Here is a 23,263-nt window from a genome sequence, read left to right as displayed (position 1 = left end):
TTATGAACTTCCTCCTGCTTAACTCTGACAAGACTGAAGTACTTGTACTAACACCACATGCAGCTAGAAGTAAGTTTTCTGATTACACAGTAACTCTGGATGGCCTTTCTGTTTCTTCACATGCAGCAGTAAAAGACCTCGGAGTGATTATTGACCCCAGTCTTTCATTTGAAACTCACATTGATAACATTACCTGGATAGGTTTCTTTCATCTCAGAAATATTGCTAAGATAAGAAATTTAATGTCACTACATGACGCGGAAAAACTAGTTCATGCTTTCGTTACCTCCAGGTTGGATTACTGTAATGCCTTACTGTCTGGATGTTCCAATAAGTGCATAAACAAGCTCTAGTTAGTTCAAAATGCAGCAGCAGGAGTTCTTACTAGAACTAGAAAATATGACCATATCACCCCTGTCTTATCCACACTGCATTGGCTCCCAATCAAATTTCGTATTGATTATAAAATACTACTATTGACCTTTAAAGTACTGAATGGTCTTGCACCACAGTACCTGAGTGAACCTCTGGTCCTCTATGACCCGCCACGCCTACTTAGATCAAAAGGTGCAGGCTATCTGCTAGTACCTCATATAGTGAAGGCTACATCAGGGGGCAGATTCTTTTCTTACAAAGCCCCACAGTTATGGAACAGCCTTCCAAGTAATGTTCGGGAATCAGACACAGTCTCAGCATTTAAGTCTAGGCTGAAAACATATCTGTTTAGTCAAGCCTTTTGTGAATGGTGTTTATGAGGTAAAGGAGTAGATCTGGAGGGTCCTCAGACATCAAGTGTTTTGGTAAACTGGGATGTATGGATGCTGTCAGTCCCCCACTTGCTTGCTCACTCGAGTTTGTTGACGGTGTAGTGGCTGGCTGCTTTATGTCCCTGGGCATCCTCATGCCTGTGTTACCTTCTGGCTCTCCCCTTTTAGTTATGCTGTCATAGTTAGTTTTGCCGGAGTCCCTGCTTGTACTCAGTGCAATATGTATACTGTTCCTACTTATTCAGGTGACTTTGGGCATACCTAACAACTTGTGTTTTCTCTCCCCCCCAAAAAAAAAAAAATCTGTCCCCCTGAGTTACATGTCGGTCCTGGAATCAAGATGCTGACCTCTTCTGCTCCTCAGACCTGCCTGATCCATCCTGGTGCCCTATGTCTGGTTGGAGTCTCATCACATCCCTCCTGTGGAGGACAGCCCCATATGGACAGTTGAAAGTCACACTTGGAAGATGCTCTGGACACTTACAGTCATGCTTTTATGGCTGAGGACTACAGTTGACTTGCTAACTTTAGGACTGCAGTTGTCATGAACAGTTTTGCACTCACGTTTCCATCAATGAAGAGTTATAACATCAATGAAACTGACTTCATGTTAAAACTGTTAATGTTATAGTCATGTTGTCTGTTGTTGCCCAAATGAGGAAGGGTTCCCTTTTGAGTCTTGTTCCTCTCATGGTTTCTTCCTCATGTCGTCTGAGGGAGTTTTTCCTTGCCACCATCACCACAGGCTTGCTCATTGGGGATAGGTTAGGGATAAAATTAGCTCATGTTTTAAGTTGTTCAAATTCTGTAAAGCTGCTTTGCGACAATGATTATTGTTAAAAGCGCTATACAAATAAACTTGACTTGACTTGACTATTGTGGTCAGATGTATCAGTATTCCAGGTATTTTTTGGAAGAAATGGATGCCATGTGCTCTGGACCAAAGACAAAAAGGACCATCCAGATTGTTACCAGCAACAAGTCCAAAATCCAGAGTGTGTCATGGTGTGGGGTTGTGTCAATGCCCTTGGCAAAGGTAACTTACACGTCTATGATGGCGCATTAATGCAGAAAAGTACATTGAGATTTTGGACCAACATATGCTGCCTTCAAGACAACATCTTTTCCAGGGATATTTCAACAAGACAATGCAAAACCACATTCTGCACACATTACAAAGGCCTGGCTGTGGAAGAAGAGGGTGCCTGTCCCTTCTGTCCCCAACAGAGAATGTGTGGAGAATTTTGAAATGAAAAATATAACAGTGAAAACCCCGTACTGTTGCACACCTTAAGACCTGTTTACAGGAAGAAAGGGACAAAATAACACCTGAAATGCTTCATCACTTGGTGTCTTCAGTCCCTAAACATCTTTTAGGTGTTGTGCGAAGGAATGGCAACATTATAAAGTGTTACGTAACAACTTTTTTTGAAATGAATTGCAAGAATCAAAATTGAAATGTGCTTATTTTGTAAAAACAATAAAACTCATGAAGTAACACATCAAGTAATGTTCTATTGCATTGTTTTGAGTGCAATACAAGTCGAATATTTACAAATCATTATTTTCAGTTTTAATTTCAACTTCAACATACCATCACTAGTTGTAATTGTTGTAAGGTCCTCCTCTACATTCTACTGTACCATATTTGCAATTCAAGAAAAAGAAAAGCGGCTCAGTATCAAGTTAGAACATGCAAAATCCTTTGTTATAACAATATACTGTATTTTCACATTATTATGACGCACAAACGTATTTCATTATAACGAGAAATTTTTCTTGTTATAACAATAAACTATTTATCTTACGATGTGAAATGTTTCATGTTATATGGAGACAAGTTGGTTTCGGGTGGAGCTGGACTTCCTGTGATATGTAAAATCCTTCTTTGTGTTCACATAATTATTACATTATCATCCACTGTGCGCAATAACAGCAGAACTTCGCTGTGTCTCCACCCAAGCATGAAGTAGAACTTAATCAAACAGTGTAAATGAGCCTTATTCCTCAGTTTATCCTGTTCTCCACACACTGTTTACTCATTTAAACGTGAGTTTCATATTATAGCCTAACAAAATCAGTTATCTTGTAATAACATGAATTCTTTTTTTCACGGTCTGGTTTCCATCAAATCCTGCGCTCTGATTGACTAGCGAGCGGGTCCGTATCCTATGATACGGACCCTGGTTACGGACCTCTGGCAACTCGCTCGTTCACAACAACAACAAACATAGTAGCAATTTTTGTCAACATTTATCTTTTTTATAAGATTTTTGTCAAAAATCTTATACATTTTTGCCAGCATTTCTCAGCATAATAGCATTAATTTTACATCATGGATAGTGATAACGACAGTCTTCACAGCGAAAGCGAGTTTTACTACCCTGAGGAAGACAAAATAAAAGAAAACATTTCAGGAGAAAGCTAAAAACCTGTAACTGTTGCTAACGCCGAGCAAAAACATGGCTGAATCCTGAATGACTCAATTTTGTATAAATAGGGGACTACATAGGTGGCAAAATGTTTTTTTTTTCCTGCCATGGAAGTGCACTTGTATATCAAGGAGGAATCCATTTGCATTACAACCATGAATGAGGATTCAAAATAGCATTAATTTTACAGCATGGATAGTGATAACGACAGTGTTCACAGCGAAAGCAAGTTTTACTACCCTGAGGAAGACAAAATAAAAGAAAACATTTCAGGAGAAAGCTAAAAACCTTTAACTTGCTAACGCCGAGTAAAAACATGGCTGAATCCTGAATGACTCAATTTTGTATAAATAGGGGACTACATAGGCGGCAAAATGTAGTTTTTTTTTTCCTGCCATGGAAGTGCACTTGTATATCAAGGAGGAAGCAATTTGGATTACAACTGTGAATGAGGATTCAAAATGGCAGCTCACCTTGGTTTTCCCTTTCTGTTAGAATTTGGTAAAGAAAAAAATAAATATATTATTTACCAGCTTAAGGTCAGTCCGTATGGTGAAATACCGTGACCTCGGCCTTGAATACTGACCTTGCCCTAGAGGGCCTCGGTCAGTACTTTCAAGACCTCATTCATGGTATTTCACGATACGGACCTCCCAGCTGGTAAATAGCATATATATATTTTCTGTTTCAACAATAATTTATCATGTTACAAAGAGATAAAAAGCAGGAAATGTTTCTTGTTATATTGTGATAAGTTTGTTTGTTGTAAAAACATGAAAGTATCTGGTTAAAATGTAAAAACCATCTTGTTCTTATAGTGAACTTTTCAGGTTATAACGTGATACTGATCCGTTTTTCTTTTTCTGGCTTGGCAGCGATACGCTTCTGTGACATACTGCTGTCTACAGAACTTGCTGTAGTTGATGATACTGATGTTCAGTTAAATTATTTAACTTCAAAGCAAACCGTTAAAGTGTTTCACACAGATTTACACACACTCCAAGCAGTTGTGAATTTGGTAACATCAACAAAGATGCAACTGTTGGTTAGTAAAATGGTAAAACGGTCAGTGGAATTTGTGTTCACTTGCTTTACAGTGAAATTTGAGCATACGGGCCACTAAATAATTAGAATTTCATATTTGTCTTTAACACTCACATATTCACCCATAGTGTTTTATTTTTACTCAGGATTCTTTGCGCTTGCTATTTTTGTGTTCACACGTTTTATTATTCCTCTTTTACTAACCAGACGTGTGCAGTATAGCTTTTCTGTTTCTCTTTATACTTATATGTATGTTTTTTCCACACTTTTGTACTGTCTGAGAGAAGGTTTACACTGTGAGAAAGTAAACACACCCCCAGTAGCCCCCAGCACACAGCATAGGGTCCTTCACTGTCACCTGGTGGCTCATGTCTGTTACTACACACAGCTTCACTTCATCAGCATTGCATTTTAATCTTAATTTATCAAATGCCTTTTTTTTCTGGGCTGAATTTACAACTGTGTCTCTTACATTTCCTCATTTGGAGTTGGGCTACTCAATGTCGCTTGGTAGTTCTTGTCTCCTTTCCCTGTTGGCACACTGAACAAAGCTTCATCAAAGGCCGAATCCCATTTCACCCCTTGGACCAACCCCTTGGCCCTAACCCTCCATTTTGCGCGTTCACGTGAAGGGGTAGGGGTATCCCAATCCCAGTTAACGCGGAGGGGTAGGGGAAGGGGTAGGGCTTCTGTACCCCTCCAAACGGAGATTTTCCTGGAGCTGACTCCGAACGAAGGGGTTTGAGTGATTTCCCACAATGCCATGCGGATTTCAGAAAGATGTTGGTTCCCGCGGCGAAAGATTGTCATAAATGTATTTTCTCCATTATTTACGTGTTTTAAGTTGTTATCCAGAGGAAACACGCCGCTTGATTCGCTTTCGAGCTGAGAATGAGCAGCGATTTCTGAAATCCAAGCTGCTGCTAAAAAGCTTTGGGAGTGAGTATTGTTTTCGGTTGCTTGACTGCGTACGTTTTGTTCTGTTATTCTCGCTTTTATTGTTTACATGAGTGTTCTGACACCTCATTCTGTCGGATGTGGTGCACGAAACGCCAAAGATATCCCATTCAGTGGTGTTAGTTAACAAATCACACCCTGCCAGCAGAGATTTCTGGTTCTGCCTCTGGCTCTGACTGTAGCGGCTGGTCGCAGCCAATGACGCATGTGGTCGCGTTTTGCTAACGTAAACGCTGACGGAGGTACGCGATGACATATGCGATCGTTGAAGGGCTATCCCAATACGTAAGGGTTGAATTTCAAGCCCTATCCCTTGTAGCTCAGTTTCAAGGGGAAGGGCCAAGGGGAAGGCGGAGGGGAAGGGGTAGGGGTAGGGGTAGAAATTAGAATTGGGATTGGGCCAAACAGTCGGCTTGAGCTGCTAGCGTTTTCCTAATGGTGGCAGCACTGAGGAGAGTGCACTTAGAGTACGGTAATTTGCATAGCCTTTGCAGTGCAATGGGGACAAATAACAGCTTGAGAGTAAGGTGCTTTAGCATGTCTCTTCAGCATGCCAGAACTGATGCTGTCCATCTTAGCATGCTTAAACATGTTTCATGTTACAAATTAATTGCTGTGTTTGTATGTATATATGTATGTTGTTATGAGATATTGTTACACCTCTCATAAAGCCTGTATATGTTATACAGTTCCCATGTACCTGCAAGGAGTGTCTACAAAGCTGTGTCTACACACACACACACACACACACAAGTCTGCTGTGATTGTGTTATTGTATGCTATATGGAAACATTTGGTAAAGTCAGTTACAGCTGCACTGACACAGTATTATTCAAAATGCTGTTGATCAGCCAAAGCTGTTGTCTTTCCTTTTGTAGTAGAGCTGTCTGTTACTCAGAAGTCTTGGAATTCTGTGTCACCTGAAATCTGTCTGGTGTAACAGAAAGAAAAAAATATATATATATAATTTAAGATTAACTGAAACATCATTAAGATTGTATGTGCAGGGTAATGCAGTAATGTTTCCTGTCTCAATGTCCTATGATTTTCTCCTATCAGTTTATTCTCTCTTCTCCTCTCACTCTCTCACTCACTCTCTCACTCCTGCAGACCCTTTAAGTGTCTTTCCCTTTAAATATGGCAGATATGGCAGAAAAGAGAAAGGGAGTAAGAGAGTGACAAAAAGAAGGATGGCTCTCCATGCATAATCTTTCACACCTTTGAAGCTGTGAATGGGTCTCTCTCTCTCTCTCTCTCTCTCTCTGTCTCTCTCAATTGCAGAGCTTCAGTGCTGTGCTAGGCCTCATTATTAGCTACATGGCATCACATTAGCATGATGCTGCACAAGCGACAAGCAGCACAGTGAAGAAAGTGGCCAAGTCTAGCGCTTCTTTCTGCACCCCCCCCCCCCCCCCCAAAAAAAAAAAAAAACTCACCACAGAATGGCGTGATCTGCTGACGGCCCCTGTAATTACTGGCAGCTGCTGCCTGACGAGTGAAAGGAGAAGGAGAGGAAGAAAGAGCAAGCAGAGTACAGGGTGACGGCCAGAGAAATGAGTCTGATTTTGGCACACCAGGGCCACACAAAAGCATCCAGCGTTTAGATTGCAGTTGCAAAACACCCTTTTGTCTCAAGCACACTCGAGCCTCATGGGTGTGGATAAGAGCAAGCTTCAATCGCAGTCCTCATTATGCATACTCTCAATTCCCAAAGCTCAAGCTTGAAAGATTTTCCCGCTTGTTGTCCTCATTCAGGCTATTCACAGGCTGCAGAAGGGTGGCTGGAAGATATACAGTATATATGAGAGAGAGAGTAAAATTTTGAAATTCATTTAACATTTCGCATGTAATCAGCTGGATTTTAAATAACTAAATCACTAGACGGACAGACAGCCAGACAAGCCAACACTCCTTCCTTGACACTATCTGAAACACATCACACAAGTCTTGCCCTAACACTGACCAGAAAGCCTTATAGAACTCAGCTGGAAGATGATCAATGTTAGACATGTGCCCATTCCTCCTGTTTCTGAGAGCTCTATGTATGCAGCTCATCTGTGGACAGGTCAGTGCCAAGCATGTCAACTGACTGCTTTGTGATTGTTGGAAAAATTTCCTCAACCCCTGGCACTACTGAAAGCTGACTGTCTGCTTACAAATTTCAGTAGACACTGACAAGAGAACCTCTGAATCTGTATAAACCTATTTTTCCCCTTTCCTGTCCTAAGATCAAAGAAAAGCTTGGAAGGAGCATCAGTTCTGTCACACTTTGAAAACATGAGCAGAACATCACCCCCTGCACAGCTCTTTTCACTTTTTTTTCACTTCACATCTCATAAAGCCTCAATGTCCTGTGGCCTCCACCAAATCCTGGGGTTACACTGCTTTAAGAGATGTTCATTGTGACACTGTGGCACTTTGTGGCTTTACAGTACACTTGATTATAGTACTGTATATATCTGACAACCCAACAGGAATACTCTTGAACCTATTGAATATTGAATACACCCCACTGATAATAAAGCTATAAAAACAGTCAGGCGTAATGTCTGTCGTGAACTCAGACTCTTTAGGAAGAATGAGTTTCTGTATGATTCCTGTCCATGCTGATAACGGTACAGTGAAATCAACACCTAAACTGAGAAAGTCTTCAAAGGAATTTTCAAAAGAACATCCTCTTCACTCCTACAGGTGGAGTGTATACACATACATACTGTATAACCCCCCCCACAACAAAACTCTCAGTCTCAAAGCAACCTCTCACGCTAAGCTTTCTTTTATAACTTATTCATGTTGCTGTGTCTTTAATTTCCTTCAGAAAGATGAGACCAGCTTTATTACATGTCCTTTTTTTTTCACTGCGTCTATCATTTCATTATAATCCCCAGACATTTGTGTTTAGTGGTGCTGTAATCATTTCACTTATGGTGGAAAAAAATAAATAAGGTCCATTTATTTTTGATGACGATAGCTGGTTTATTAGAAAAAATACTGAACTGTCACATTTATTTATTTATTTATTTATTTATTTAGTTAGTTAGTTAGTTAGTTAGTTAGTTAGTTTTTAATCTCTAATTCAGCCTCCTGGATTAATTGTGAAACATCTTTCAACCGGGGCGGCACGGTGGTGTAGTGGTTAGCGCTGTCGCCTCACAGCAAGAAGGTCCGGGTTCGAGCCCCATGGCCGGCGAGGACCTTTCTGTGCGGAGTTTGCATGTTCTCCCCGTGTCCGCATGGGTTTCCTCCGCGTGCTCCGGTTTCCCCCACAGTCCAAAGACATGCAGGTTAGGTTAACTGGTGACTCTAAATTGACTGTAGGTGTGAATGTGAGTGTGAATGGTTGTCTGTGTCTATGTGTCAGCCTTGTGATGACCTGGCGACTTGTCCAGGGTGTACCCCGCCTTTTGCCCGTAGTCAGCTGGGATAAGCTCCAGCTTGCCTGCGACCCTGTAGAAGGATAAAGCGGCTAGAGATAATGAGATGAGATGAGACATCTTTCAACCCTTATGCCTCTCAAACATGACCTGTTTGAGTCTGAAGAATAAAACCATCATTATCTGATTCATGATCAGCTTCAGCTTTCTTCACTCCCTGCTTGCTTTTGTACTCTTACTAATACAAGTGCATTTCCTGTAGTTGCTCTTCTTTTCATCAGTGTGCTCTTCTGAGTATCACGGTTCAGGATGGCCTGCTAGGAGGAAACAGGTGTGCAGAAGCCCAAAATTACAACCACAACTTGATTGATCTCATTTGAGTAACATGTCCCACCACCAGTCCTCTACACTGATCCCACTGAGAGAGAGAGAGAGAGAATGAATGAGGAAGTGGAAAACGTTGCTTGTGGATTTGGCAGGCTTAATCTCACCAACAAAGAACACTAATCCTAGAGATCTGATTGGCTGAGCTCCAGCATGGTCAGAGGTCATCAGAGTTCCTTTTGTTATCTACTGTCATGCAGTAGCTTTGAGTTCCTCTGTGGAAGAATGTGCAGAATCATCACTACTTGCTCAGATATGCCATAATTATAGAGAATAGGACATTTTACATGTACAGCAAACAAAACAAAAATTCAAACAATGTTGAGAACAGGAGAGGTTTTTCCCCACAAATCATGAGGTACTGAAGAAGGAAAGCTGGCTCATGAGTAGCGTGCAGTTGGTATTTTGGTGTTCCATGAAGAACTTCCAGTACAGTCGAATAACGTCCAAAGCACCTTCAAACATCAATAGGGATATCAGATAATTTATCAAACCAAAGGAATTAATCAAAGGAATGGCTTCAGAAGAAGATCTACAGAAGATAAACATTTTGGAATGGTGCTGTGGAGTGTGGCACCAGATAGATCTGGACGGGTTTTTTTTTTTTTCAAGGAAGAGTGGAATAAAATTGGCAAACCAAAATGTGTTACATTGGTAGTCTCTTACTCAAAAAACACTGAGTGTGTGTTACAAGCAGAATTTGCTTTTATTTCCTTAAACATTTTCTATTTAGAAACGGGTTCCATCAGTCCATCCGTCTGTCCATCCATCTGTCCGTCCGTCCGTCTGGTCACGTTTTCGTTTCTGGGCCATATCTTTAAAACTACTGAAGATATATTCATGAAACTTTGTATACATATCAAGCAACATGTGAACTGGTGCCTTTTGCTATTTTGGATTTTTGAAAAGAAGTATTTTTCAAATGTTTACATAAAAAATAGATTTTGACTTAGTTTCTAAGAGCAATGTTCATTTCCAGAGCATATATCCAAAACTATTCATGATACAGATTTGAAACTTGGTATACATTTATACCAAGAAATTTAAATTTTTCATGTTTCCATGGAAACAATTTCAGACTTAGTCTCTCGGGTTAATCTTAGGGGTAGGTTTTGTTTCCTGAGCAGAACTTGAAAACTATGAGTGGTATGGTCTTGAAAGTTGGTATATGCGTTGATTAAGTAATGTCTTTTGAGTCATATGTTAACATGGATCACAACCCTGAAACTGTCAGGTCACCACACAGTCTCTTTCTCAGCTGTGTATCAATTTCAGCATGTATAAGAAGAAGTATCAAATAGTTGGTTGATGCGTCTAGTGTGTTGGTGAAGTGTGCATGTGCTCGTCACGTCTCGCTTTCAGCCCTCACCACTGACTAGCAACGCTGCTTGCAGCACCGCGAAAAGGCAAACAGAGTGCGTAAATCTTGCCCTGTCAGTATATTAGCCTCTCACCAGCAATGTCTTATGTTAGTGGCTCCTCATGCCGATACCTGGTAACAGTGACCTATCGGACACTGGCTATACTACAGGGATGAGGGGAGGAGGTCTGGCCCCCTTGATGTGCGGCATGCATGGCCCATCTCTATGGTGGAACACGCCCTGGTGCCCATAAACCAAACCCCCAGCTATGGGCAAACAGCACCACTGCCTTGTGGTTGTCATGGGAGTGAACAAGGCTAAGGGAAACAACCCCGACAGACAAATTTGGAGTGGAGCCCCGAAGGCGGATGGTCATCGCACTGCGTCACCATTCGGCAACTCCTGCAGCTGTGCTGGCGCCAACCATATCGGCTCGTCCTTTCCGTTGGAGACTGCCAGCAAAGCCAAGAGGGGGATCCTGATGACTGGGCATCCCAGGATCTCCATATCATCACCCAGGCCTGCACTCTGGAGAGGTCACTCCAGTGCCGCTACCAGCGGCAGCAACAACACGGGAAGACAGCAGTTACGAGTTCAAAGCCTAGAGTGGATTGGCATAAGCTCACGGTGCTATGGGTTGTCTTCCGATGGTGGGAGGGATCATCGCGTCCCACTGGCCAGCTACCGCCCGCCTCAAGCTGGGCAGCCCCCAGCCAGTAAGGTGTTGGCCCGCCACAGTCTGCCCACTTCAATGGGTGCTTGGAGAGTAGGCCAAAAGCCGAAAGATAGACTGTAATCACTGCACCAAGCAAGAAGACAAAGACACCAACCTGGAGGCTGGCAACCTGAAATGTCAGAACAATGAGTCCTGGCCTCTCTGATGACCTCCAGCAAATTAACGATGCCAGGAAAACACCAATCATCGATCAGGAGCTACAGAGACTCAACATCGACATTGCTGCATTGCAGGAGACCAGGGTCCCCTCCAATAGTAGCCTCAAGGAGAAGAATTACACATTCTTCTGGCAGGGGCAGGAGCCACACGAGCACCGACTCTATGGTGTAGGTTTCGCAGTGCGAAAATCCTCAATCGAACCACCTTCTGCAGGATCAGCACGAATCCTCTCCCTCCACCTCGCAACCTCCTCTGGACCAGCAAACATCCTTAGCGTTTACGCCCCCACACTCTGAACTACAGCTGAGGCTAAGGATGCATTCTACAAGGAGCTCGAGGCCAGGATTCAAAAGATTCCCACAAAGGAGCACCTGTTCCTGCTCAGCGACTTCAATTCCCAAGTGGGTGCAGACCACAGCTCCTGGCCCCGCTACATTGGTCGCTTTGGCATCGGCAAGCTCAAGGAGAATGGCCAGTGACTGCTTGAGCTCTGCTCCTACCATGACCTATGCCTCACCAACACCTTCTTCTCCACCAAGCCTCACCACAGGGTGTCCTGAAGGCACCCCAGGTCCCATCACTGGCACCAGTTGGACTTTGTCATCACCAGAAGATCTCTACTGAACCAGATGCTCGTCACACTCAGCTACCACAGTGCCAACTGCGACATCGACCACTCCCTGGTTGTCAGCAAGGTATGTTTTCGCCCCAGACAAATCCACCACTCCAAGCAGAAGGGTCGTCCCCATATCAATACAGCCAGGACGTCAATGCCTGAACTGCGTGAGTGCTTTGCCAGAGTCACTGACAGTGCCCTCGAGGATTGCCCCACTGACAGTGCCACAGCGTGGTGGAATTACATCCATGATGCTGTGTACTGGTCTGCCACAGACACCTTCGGGAAGAGAGAGAGGAAGAATGAGGACTGGTTCAAGGCAGGGATTGTCGAGATGGAGCCTGCCATTGCCGCCAAGAGAGCCACTCTCCTCACTTACAATAGAGAGCCCTCAGCGAAGACGCTTGCTGCTTTATGCACAGCCTGAAGCAATGCCCAGTGGACCGCCAGGAGATGCGCCAACCAGTACTGGCTGAAGTTGTGCCAGGACATCCAGGTATTGGCAGACCTTGGCAACGTCCGAGCCATGTACGTTGGCATGAAGAAAGCTTTCGGCCCAAGCATCATCAAGACTGCTCCCCTCAAATCTGCCTCTGGGCAAGTCATTACTGACCGCAGCAAACAGATGGAGAGGTGGGCGGAGCATTACCAGGAGCTCTACTCCAGGGAGAACACCATCACATGCACGGCCATCGAAGAGACCACCCCACTGTCCATCATGGAGGAGCTGGACACCCCACCCACCATTGAGGAGCTCAGCAAGGCCATCGACTCACTAGCCTGTGGTAAAGCTCCAGGTAGCGATGGCATCCCACCTGAAGTCATCAAAGCCGGCAAGGAAAGCTCCCTCTTGGGCCACCTACACAAGCTTCTGCTACAGTGCTGGGAGGAAGGGACAGTACCCCAGGACATGCGTGATGCCAAGATCATCACACTGTACAAGAACAAAGGGGACCACAGCGATTGCAACAACTATCGCGCTATCTCGCTCCTCAGCATCATTGGCAAAGCCTTTGCCTGCGTTGTCCTCAACAGACTGCAGCTCCTCACCAAGCGGGTGTACCCAGAGGCACAGTGCAGCTTTAGAGCGGCCAGATCGACCATCGACATGGTTTTCTCCCTGAGACAGCTACAGGAGAAGTGCCGTGAGCAGAGACAACCCTTGCTCATCGCCTTCATCGACTTGACCAAGGCATTCTACTTGGTCAACAGAGAAGGATTTTTCACCCTCCTACACTGGATTGGATGTCCCCCCAAGCTCCTGAGGATGATCACGTCCTTCCATGACAACATGAGTGGCACTGTTCAGTATGATGGATCATTCTCGGACCCCTTCCTAATCAAGAACGGTGTCAAGCAGGGGTGCATCCTTGCTCCAACTCTCTTTGGCATGTTCTTCTCCCTGCTGTTGCACCACGCCTTCTGACAGTCCAAAGATGGCATCTTCCTCCACACCAGGAGTGACGGGGGCCTCTTCAACCTGGCACACCTCTGAGCAAAGACGAAGGTGCGGAAGGTCCTCATCAGAGAGATGCTCTCCGCAGACGATGCCGCCCTCACCGCCCACACCGAGGAAGTGCTACAGCGACTCATCACCCACTTCGCAGATGCCTGCAACGAGTTCGGGCTCACTATAAGCCTGAAGAAGACCAACATCATGGGCCAGGACGTCAGCAGAGCTCCCCACATCACCATCGGCAACCACACCCTCAAAGTGATGGATAGGTTCACCTATCTGTGCTCCACCATCTCCAGCAATCTCTCTCTCGACACTGAGCTGAGCGTGCGGATCGGCAAAGCAGTAACAGCAATGGTCCGTCTCGCGAAGAGAGTCTGGGACAACACCATGCTCACGACCAACACCAAAATGACAGTGTATCAGGCCTGCGTGCTGAGCACTCTCCTCTATGGAAGCGAAGCATGGACCCTCTACTCCCGCCAACAATGCAGACTGAACGCCTTCAACATGCGCTGTCTCAGAAGACTTCTGGGCATCACCTGGCAGGACCATGTCACCAACACCGATATCCTGGCGAAGGCAGGGATGCCCAGCATGTTTGCGATGCTAACCCAGAGACACCTGCGCTGGCTAGGCCATGTCAGCCGCATGGATGACGGCCGCATCCCAAAAGACGTGCTGTATGGTGAGCTGGCCACAGGTTCCAGGCCCACAGGATGACCCGCACTATGCTACAACAACATGTGCAAGCGCAACTTGAGGGCAGGCGGCTTCAACCCCGCAGACCTGGAGACGGCGGCCTCAGACCATGCCGGCTGGTGGTCCACCATCGAGGCCGTTGTTGGGGAAGCCGAGGAAAGGAGAGAGACCCGGTGGGGGGAGAGGAGGCTCCGACAACAGCGGAGACTGCAGACGACATCAACAGACACCCGACCAAGCAACTTCACCTACAGCAACTGCATTGGCCTATACAGTCATACTAGGCGCTGCAACTCGACAACTGATGGATGACCCATGGCGCAGATCACCATGATCTTTCGAGATTGAAGGAGTCAACACAATGTATAAGAAGGCAGCACAGGCTGCACTTGCTCCTGGACACCACTGAAATGAATGAAAGTGTATTTATGGCTGGGATGGAGAGATGGAGAAGATGGAGCTGGGATGGCGAGATGGAGGAGGTGGAGCTGGGATGGAAAAATGAAGGAGGTGGGGCTGGGATGGAGAGATGAAGGAGATGGAGCTGGGATGGTGAGATGAAGGAGGTGGGGCTGGGATGGAGAGATGAAGGAGATGGAGCTGGGATGGTGAGATAAAGGAGATGGAGCTGGGATGGAGAGATGAAGGAGATGGAGTTGAGAGACAAGGCAGACTGCAGTTGCTGAGTTCAGTATTGTTTTGTTAGCTGTTTTGGGAAAGGAGAAGTTAATCGTAAAAACGTGCTATAATGGACGTGCTGTGATTCTGTTCTCTTCTGTTCTCTTTACTTTACATCTCTTCTCTTTTCCTCCTCTATTCTCTTCACATCTCTTCTCTTTACTTCTTTTCTCTCCCTTTTACGTTACATCACTTTATTTTCTATTTTCCCTTCCTGTTAGTTTAAATCTCTTCTCTTCCCTTTATTTTACATCTCTTCCCTTCCCTTTACTTTACATCTCTTCTCTTTACATTTCTTCCCTTTACTTTACATCTCTTCTCTTTACATCTCTTCCCTTCCCTTTACATTACATCTCTTCTCTTTACATCTCTTGCCTTCCCTTTACTTTACATCTCTTCTGTTCTCTTTACTTTACATCTCTTGCCTTCCCTTTACTTTACATCTCTTCCATTCCCTTTACTTCTCTTCCCTTCCCTTTACTGTGCATCTCTTCTCTTCTCTTTACATCTCTTCCCTTCCCTTTACTTTACATCTCTTCCCTTCCCTTTACATCTCTTCTTTTCTCTCCATTTTTATTCATTCGATCCAGTCTCCTCTGCTGTTCTTTCTTCTCCTTCACTGTAAAAAAAAATTAGTCAAGCCAAATTAAAAATGTAACACAACTTGCTGCCAAAGGATTTTGAATAAACTCAACTCCGGGCCAAATAGTTGTGCTGACTTGCTCTTTTAAGTCGACACAGATGAGTATTTTATGTTGACCTTACTTTATTTAGCAAGTTCAGTACATTCAAATTGTGATGTTGAAATAAATTGAAATAATCATTCCAATTAACTTGGAAAAGCAAGTTGGCACAAAAACATTAAGTTATCCTAACTTATTCTTTTAAGTTCACATAGAAGAGTATTTTATGTTGACTTGACTTTAGAAGTTCAGTCCAAAAAATTGTTTAGTTGAAATAAATTGAAATAATAATGCCAATTAACTTAGAAGAGCAAGTTGCCACATCATGGTTCTAAGTTGAGTTTACTCAAAATCCTTTGGCAGCAGGTTGCGTTACATTTTTAAGTTGGCTTGACTATTTTTTTTACAATAATTTAGTGTGCATTACATTTTTTAGTTAACACAAACCTCTCAACACTTAAGTTCTACTTCACTTTGCCTATTATTAGGAGTGTCAATCAGCACTTGAATATAAGTTCACTTAACTTAATTTTCCAATTCCTATGAACTTGTGGCGAAGGAAAGGCGTCTCAACTATTTTTTTTAGTTACTTGAACAATTAGAAGGGAAATTTGTTCATTCAACTTAGAATCCTTTTTTCACTCAACAATTTTGCAAGTTACATTTTTTTACAGTGTTTCTTCTTCTCTTAGCATCAATGTTGCCTCTCGTTTCTTAGGTTTTTCACTTTCTCTCACTCTGTCTCATCCATGCGCGTTCGTGCTAGGCACGTTTCAAGTCTCTACTCACATGCATGCTGCTCTCAGGACTAATGACAGACACCTGTTCATGATCAAAATGCAATCATGGCACGTGCATATAAGGACTCAGAGAACACACGGACTTTGTGAAGTAATGCACTCAGTGCCTGATGTCTGACCGTACCAAGCCATTGTGTGTATTGTTAATTCTGGTTTTTAATTCTAGTTTGTATTTTGTATTCTGCTTTTGTCTCTCCCTCGTTCAGTCCATTTCTACCTTGCATGACCCTCGCCTGTTCCTGTTTCTGACTCTGCCTTGTGATTTGGATTGTATGCCTGCTAATTGTGTGTTTATAATAAACTCTTCCTGCACTTACATCCATCTGCAGCAACTTTACTGACACACTCTATTCTTCTTTTTTCATCTACTGTTTTTCTTCTTTCACTTCTCTGCTTTTTTCCTCTCTTCTCTTCTCCTCCAGCATCATCTTTTCTGTCATATCTCCTATTATCCCTCCTCTTCTCTCACCTGCTGCTATCAGGTTGTTATTTTTCTTATCTCCCTTCCTCTCATCTGTTCATATCTCCTCATTCTCTCTTTCCTTTTCTCTCATGTCTGCTTTCCCCTTCTCTCACTCGATTCCATGTGCTCTCCATTTTCATTTTTAATCCTCACCTTTCTCTCATTCAGACTCTGAAATTCTTCATATTTGCAGTTGGATCTTATTTCCTGGATTTGTATTTCCTCTCTGTCATTTGTCTGTTGTTGTCACCCTGGTGTGTGTGTGTGTGTGTGTGTGTGTGTGTGTGTGTGTGTGTGTGTGTGTGTAAAAGAGAGAGAGAGAGAGACAGAGAGAGAGAGTGTGTAATTGCCTGTCTGAAACACAGGGCTAAAAGCAGGCAGCAGACTAGAGCCCAAAGGTTAGCCCACCATCACCATCACCTTCCTTTGTCACTTGAGCGCACACACACACACACACACACACACACACACACACACACAGAGCAGACGCATGTCTGTAGAGTGTGTTAATGATGCCGACCCTGTAAACATTCCACACAGCCCTGGAGATGGCCATGAGCTGTCAGAAAATAGACAAAGCCATGGACAGACAGACAGACTCAAGCAGGCAGGTGGGGTGGGCACACACTTCAGCTAATGCATGCAAGGAGAGAAGGATCTAACAAACATGCGCACACACACACACACACACACACACACACACACACACACACACACACACACACACACAATGGTCATCTATCAGCACCATGGCAACCACAACATCCCCATATTCTCTCCAACCCCAAAATAAAAATCAATGCTGAGCTTTGGCAGCTTATTTGCAGTGCACACACACACGTTTTCTGACAGTAAAGAATTCACAAACCATCCCAGACATCTGAAAGCGCATTAAGTGTCATTTTCCCTCAAGCATTAGGAATGTAAAAGAGATGCGGCAAATTGCAAGTCGACATGCTCCCTGTCAGGAAGGACTGAGAGAGAGAGAGAGAGAGCGCAAGTAATAAGCAAAAACAAAGAGAGATTTGATGAAGCACAGACATACAATACTCATTTGCATAAATCTGAAATAAGCATGACTTACACACACACACACACACACACACACACACACACACACACACACACACGTCTGTCATTCCTAACTGCAGCCACTCACATTACCTAAATGCGTTGTTCTGCTGCAAAAAGCTTTCAGCCAAACCCTTCATTGTCAGGATTGTCCTCTGAACAAAGGCTGCTACTCTGTCTCAAATCTCCATCCGGTCTCCATGAATTTTACACATTTGCTGCAAATCAAAATTCAAAATTTTTCACTGGTAGAGCCTTCATGAGCCTTTTGCTTCTTGTGAGGAATGTGTTTAGTATGCACAGTGATCTATCTTGATGATTTGGGGTGAATTTGAGGGCAACAGTTGCTGAAAATTGCTAGTTGTGCAGATTGTGCTGTGTTCAGTACCAAGGACAGCAGCTTCCTTTCTGCTCTGCTCTGGAGTTCATAAAACATTGAACACAACAACTGGAACACGTTATAACAATGAATAGACTCTCAGATGAAATATTTTACCTTTTCTCACTCACACTGATGCACATTTCCTGTCAGCCACTTGTTCACTCACTCATCTTGTACGTTTTCAAGCACACTAATATTCCACTGTTATTCTGATTATTAGATTAGATTAGATTAGATTAGATTAGATTAGATTAGATTAGATTAGATTAGATTAGATTAGATTAGATTCACTTTATTCATCCCACATCGGGGAAATTCACGTGTTACAGTTTATGGCAGTTTGTGACACTCGGCCTCCTACCTGTTTACGGTCAACAACCAACATGGGGTTGTTTATATTCATCAGAGTTTGCACAGCTGCATGTAAACAGGAATATGATTGAAATATTCATTTTAATTAGCCATATAAACAGCTTAGTAGGAATATTGTCTTTGTCAGAATAAGGGCAAAATCTGGAATATTTTGTATCTGTAAATATAGTGACTGACTGATACGAAGTGCAAAGAACCACTGTGAAGAATCAACGACAAACTCTCCTCCTCAGCAGACATCACTGCAGTGACCCAGATGTGTAGATTCCTCCTCTACAACATTCGAAGTATCTGCCCTTTTCTTACCACCTACTTGTCCAAGCACTGATCCTCTCCTGCTTGGACTACTGCAACTCTCTTCTTGCCGGCCTTCCAGCTTCTGCCATCAGACCCCTACAGCTCATCCAGAACGCTGCAGCTTGCCTGGTCTACAACCTCCCTTGTTCTTCCCATGTCACCCCTCTGCTTGCTGACCTGCACCGGCTACCTATCACAGCTCACATCAAATTTAAGACATTGGTGCTAGCTTACCAGGCTCTCAAGGGGTTAGGACCAGCATATCTCCAGAGTCTGGTCCCCCCCTACGGTACATGCCAGCCAGATCCCTACGCTCCGCTACTACTGGTCACCTGGCCCCTCGTCCTCTCCGCTCCTGTCCAGCCCACTCAAGACTGCTGCCTGTCCTGGTTCCGCATTGGTGAAATGACCTTCCCATTGAGGTCAGAACTGTCGACTCCCTGACCACCTTCATGTGCAGACTGAAGACTCACCTTTTCAGACTGCACCTCTCCCCTTCTTCCCTGCCCACTGTGTAACTGTGTTTCGGTCTAGACCAACCCAGGCTGTGTACTGTCTAGCCTGGTGTTAGCAAGTCCTCTATTTATTTGTACTTTATATGGTTGGTTTGTTTCCTTGGCTATTTGAGTATTGGTACTTCAACAAAATATTACACTAGGTATTGCTGTCACTTGTTCAGTTGGCACTAGAACTTTCTTGTCCAGAAGTTCAGCACTTCATGTACCTGACTTTTGCACTCATTGTACATTGCTCTGGATAAGAGTGTCTGCTAAATGCCATGTAATGCAATGATACCCTATTGGTAAAACCCATACAGGACGTCCATTAGGTAGTGATACACATCTAAAAATATCACAAACTCCATCCAGCACCCCATCAATAAATTCAACAAGGACTACCATCATGATAACCCATAATATGACAATCTAGCCTCCCATACTGAGACTGGTCAGTCATTCCTACTCACACGCAGATTGTGAAAATAGAGAAAGCAAAAGAGATTTGTCAGAGTATTGATATGAATAAAACCCCAAACATGAGTTATGTTTCTGTCACTCTTTTGTCTGCAGGTGTTCACAGAGGGATCGGTGTGAACGAGCCAACGAGCCCTACCGCTTTGCAGCGACGCTGAACCAATGCATTAAGGCCACTGTGTATCCTGACAGCATTGCAGTTTCTGAACCCAGTGTACCGGTGAGAGATATTTACCCCGTACTGTATATAGTCACAGCTCAGCTCTGAATGATTCTTTGTGCAATTAGGATTCAGCCATATGAGGATATTCTCCTCCTGCACTGACGATCAGGCTCTTTTTAAAACGCATGAAAAACAGATGTGCTGTGTGTTGTACTCTTTCTCTCTAGTGACTGTAAACAAAAATTCAGTCTGTATGGAGATGTGTTTATGGGCCATTTTCTCTCTCACTTTTTTGGTTGAGCGGTAATGTGTGGTGTGGGTGGACGGGAGACTGAGTGAGCTAGTGAGCGAGCAGTGTGGAGGTGAAAGGTGTGTGTGTGTGTGGGTGAGATGCCAAAAAGTGCTTGTGTGTAGGCTGATGTGGGGGGGGGTGTTTGAGAAGAGCTTGGTGTGTACTCAGCCACAGAGTGGAAGGAGTCAATGTCGATGCTTTCTGTCCTTTTTTTGTACCTTTTTCTAAAGCTTCTCAAAGTGAAAGCACTCTCTTTTTCTTTCTCTTCTTTCTTCTGTCTTTGTCTCTTTCATACACAAACAAGTAGGAGGTTGTTAAATTTCTTGTGCTTTGAATATCAAAATTGTATTTTAAAAAAGTCCATTCTGAAGTACGGAGTGCACAAACAGTGCACACTAACGATATGTTTGCCTGTAAATGAGCTGTTTGGCTCTACTGCACTTCATAATACGACAACAAGGTCACTGCTGCTCTGATGGCAGGAAACCATCACCATGACAACAAAGCCCATCCGCTCCGGGGCCACAGGAATATGAAAAGCAGTAAAAATGATCAAATTACCTTTATTAAAAATGCTGGTAGTGATTAGCCAGCTCTGCTCATAGACAAGCAACACCTACAGCAAGACAGTTATGGAGATCATATACAAGAAAAAACATCATCCCTGTGAACAGCTTGTGGTGGGAAGACAAGCAAGAAACTACACTGACACATTGCACACTCTATGGTGCTCTACCAATCATGTTAATATTATATATCCTCACACAGACTGAATTATGTGATTCAAGCTCCTTTATTAAACAAGCTGGAGGAGGTATGTGATATAATTTACACAATGATACGTTGCATGGTTTCTGATCACTGTACATACACAGAACTTTCCTTCAAAGTGCTCCTGGTCACTGAACATGGTTTCATTTCAAACACAAGGTTGGAGCCCAGCAGAATAACAACTTCCATTCTCACTGGGTGAAAATTCTAGTGCACACACACACACACACACACACACACACACACACACACACACACACACACACACACACACACACAACACGAAATGAATAATTAGCAGCTCTCTGGCTCTTGTTGCTAAAGCACTAGTTTAATAGACATGATCAGCGGCTGAGGTTTTGGGGTAATTAACTGCTTTATGGACATTCTTCTGCACAGGAAGTCCAGATGAAAAGGGCACAGGAAGTGTGCATGACAGATAGGATGGTTAATCAGACCTTGTTGGTAAGACATTAGAGTTGTGAGAATCTGACCTGGGTCCTTGGCGTGAGGCTCTGAACAAGCTGAACAATGAAAAACTTCAAACAGGGAGAGAAAATGGAAAGCAGGCAGGGCGATCTTTACAAATGTCAGCTCAGTCATTACTGCCTGAGAAGTGTTCAAACCATGCATGCACATGCACACACACACACGCACACACACCTACGGTAGTCGGGAGATGTGGAAATATTTATTTATAGAGCGCTCCAGCATCTGTGACTGCTCCCCAGAGAAAGACTTCAAAAGGCTGTGTGTGAATGTGATGGGTTTTTTTTTTTGGGAAGTGAGACAGAAGTTCAAGAAGCTGATTGAATTTGTCAGATGTCCGTTTTCATCTGTTTCGAAAAAGGAAAAAGGAAACACAGCCTTTCTGGCAGCTTTTATAGAGTCTGCTCACCTGCATCTGAGGCTAAGAGCTGGCTGACAGTTTGCGCCATTGCCTTATGCTCAGGCCATCTGCTGTGTACCTGATGAAGCTTGATTGAAAATACTGCAGTGTTAATAGCAGCTACACTCAGACGCTTTCCCTCTGCCATCTTTCTGTGTGTGTGTGTGTGTGTGTGTGTGTGTGTGTGTGTGTGTGTGTGTGTGTGTGTGTGTGTGTGTTCAGCTGCTGGTGAAGGTGACTGATGTTCCTGATCTCTCTGCTGGAATCACCTGTGCCTTTGGGAACCTGACTGAAGTGGATGGGATGGTGAATGGTAATCAGATCCTGTGCATCTCTCCTGCTGCTAAAGATGTCCCTGTAATTCCTACTGATCAAGGTACTGCTCTAAAATGCTTGTCTCTTTATCTCTTCCTTAACTTCCATCTCCAGTTTACTCACATGCGTAAATTCAATATTGTTTTTATCCCTCAAACGAGCTTTGTATTTCTCCATCCGTTAGCTCTCTCCTCTCTGCTCTCTCAGGAGGCGTGGCTTTGACTAAGCTCTCTTATAGATGTTCTATTAATAGAGCGTCTTGGACGCGTGCTCGGCTGCCTTCTAATGAGAGCTTCATTCAGCAGGGCACTGCACTCTCACGCCCATCGACTCCACATATACTGCAGCTCTAATAAGTGAACACTGACCTCAGGTCAGCCTCGGGGCTGGAGCCATGCTCTCAGCCGCACTTACACCTATTATAGGTGGTATTTGTTGCCGGATTTCTTGGGTACGCTCAGCTCAAAAGAGAACACGAGCTGTGAATAGCCAGAAATGAAACCTATGAAGATAAACATGGTTAGTGCATTGAAAAAAAGAGATATATTTAGAGGTTTCAGTTGAAAAAGTACAGCTCATTTGCTGCCAGATACAAAAGGTCAGTTTTCTTCCACTTAGCTCTGATGAAACTCTAATCATAGATCTCTAGTTTAGGTTTTGTCGGCGGCATCTCAGATGAGCAGGAGCTCGCTCATTAGTCACGCTCTGTCGCACATCACCTCCTGATCAAAGCTCGATGGTCGTGATGGACACCCGTATGAGGCAGTCACCGTGTGAGTAATCCCACAAGCTCTCAGGGTAAATGACAGCTCTGTTTACCCACAATCCTCTACTTCCCGCAGGGAGCATGGCCAAATCAGTGTGGGCCCTCAGGTAAATGTCATCTAAACCTCATATTTCCCTCTGTCTCTTTCAGACACATTAGACAGTACAGATTATTAACCATCACCCAGGAATATCGATCATGCGCAGAATTAATAGCTCGGGGGCCAGGCGTATTGAGCTTATGGTGCAGGGTGACTGATATTTCCTCTTCTGATCTATTTTCCAAACCAAAATATCTACTTATGGGAATTACTGAGAAATACAGTCCTGAAATGTAATAAAAATAATCCACTACCCCTG

At 43.9% G+C, this 23,263-nt stretch overlaps 1 protein-coding gene across 2 annotated transcripts in view; it reads left to right on the top strand.

Annotated features, from left to right (window-relative positions):
• The window catches only part of plxna2 (plexin A2), a 530,875-nt gene that overhangs the window by 275,604 nt on the left and 232,008 nt on the right, over positions 1-23,263 (top strand). For both annotated transcript variants that reach the window (XM_060937347.1, XM_060937348.1), the window contains exons 6-7: positions 19,805-19,928; positions 22,046-22,199. In XM_060937347.1, the coding sequence (XP_060793330.1) occupies positions 19,805-19,928; positions 22,046-22,199 (278 nt within the window). The remainder of the gene's footprint in view (positions 1-19,804; positions 19,929-22,045; positions 22,200-23,263) is intronic.

Source organism: Neoarius graeffei, chromosome 13 (genome assembly GCF_027579695.1).
Source record: "Neoarius graeffei isolate fNeoGra1 chromosome 13, fNeoGra1.pri, whole genome shotgun sequence".
In the NCBI taxonomy this organism is placed as follows: domain Eukaryota; kingdom Metazoa; phylum Chordata; class Actinopteri; order Siluriformes; family Ariidae; genus Neoarius; species Neoarius graeffei.
Note: the sequence above shows the minus strand (reverse complement) of the source record. Positions and strands in the feature narration are given on the sequence as shown.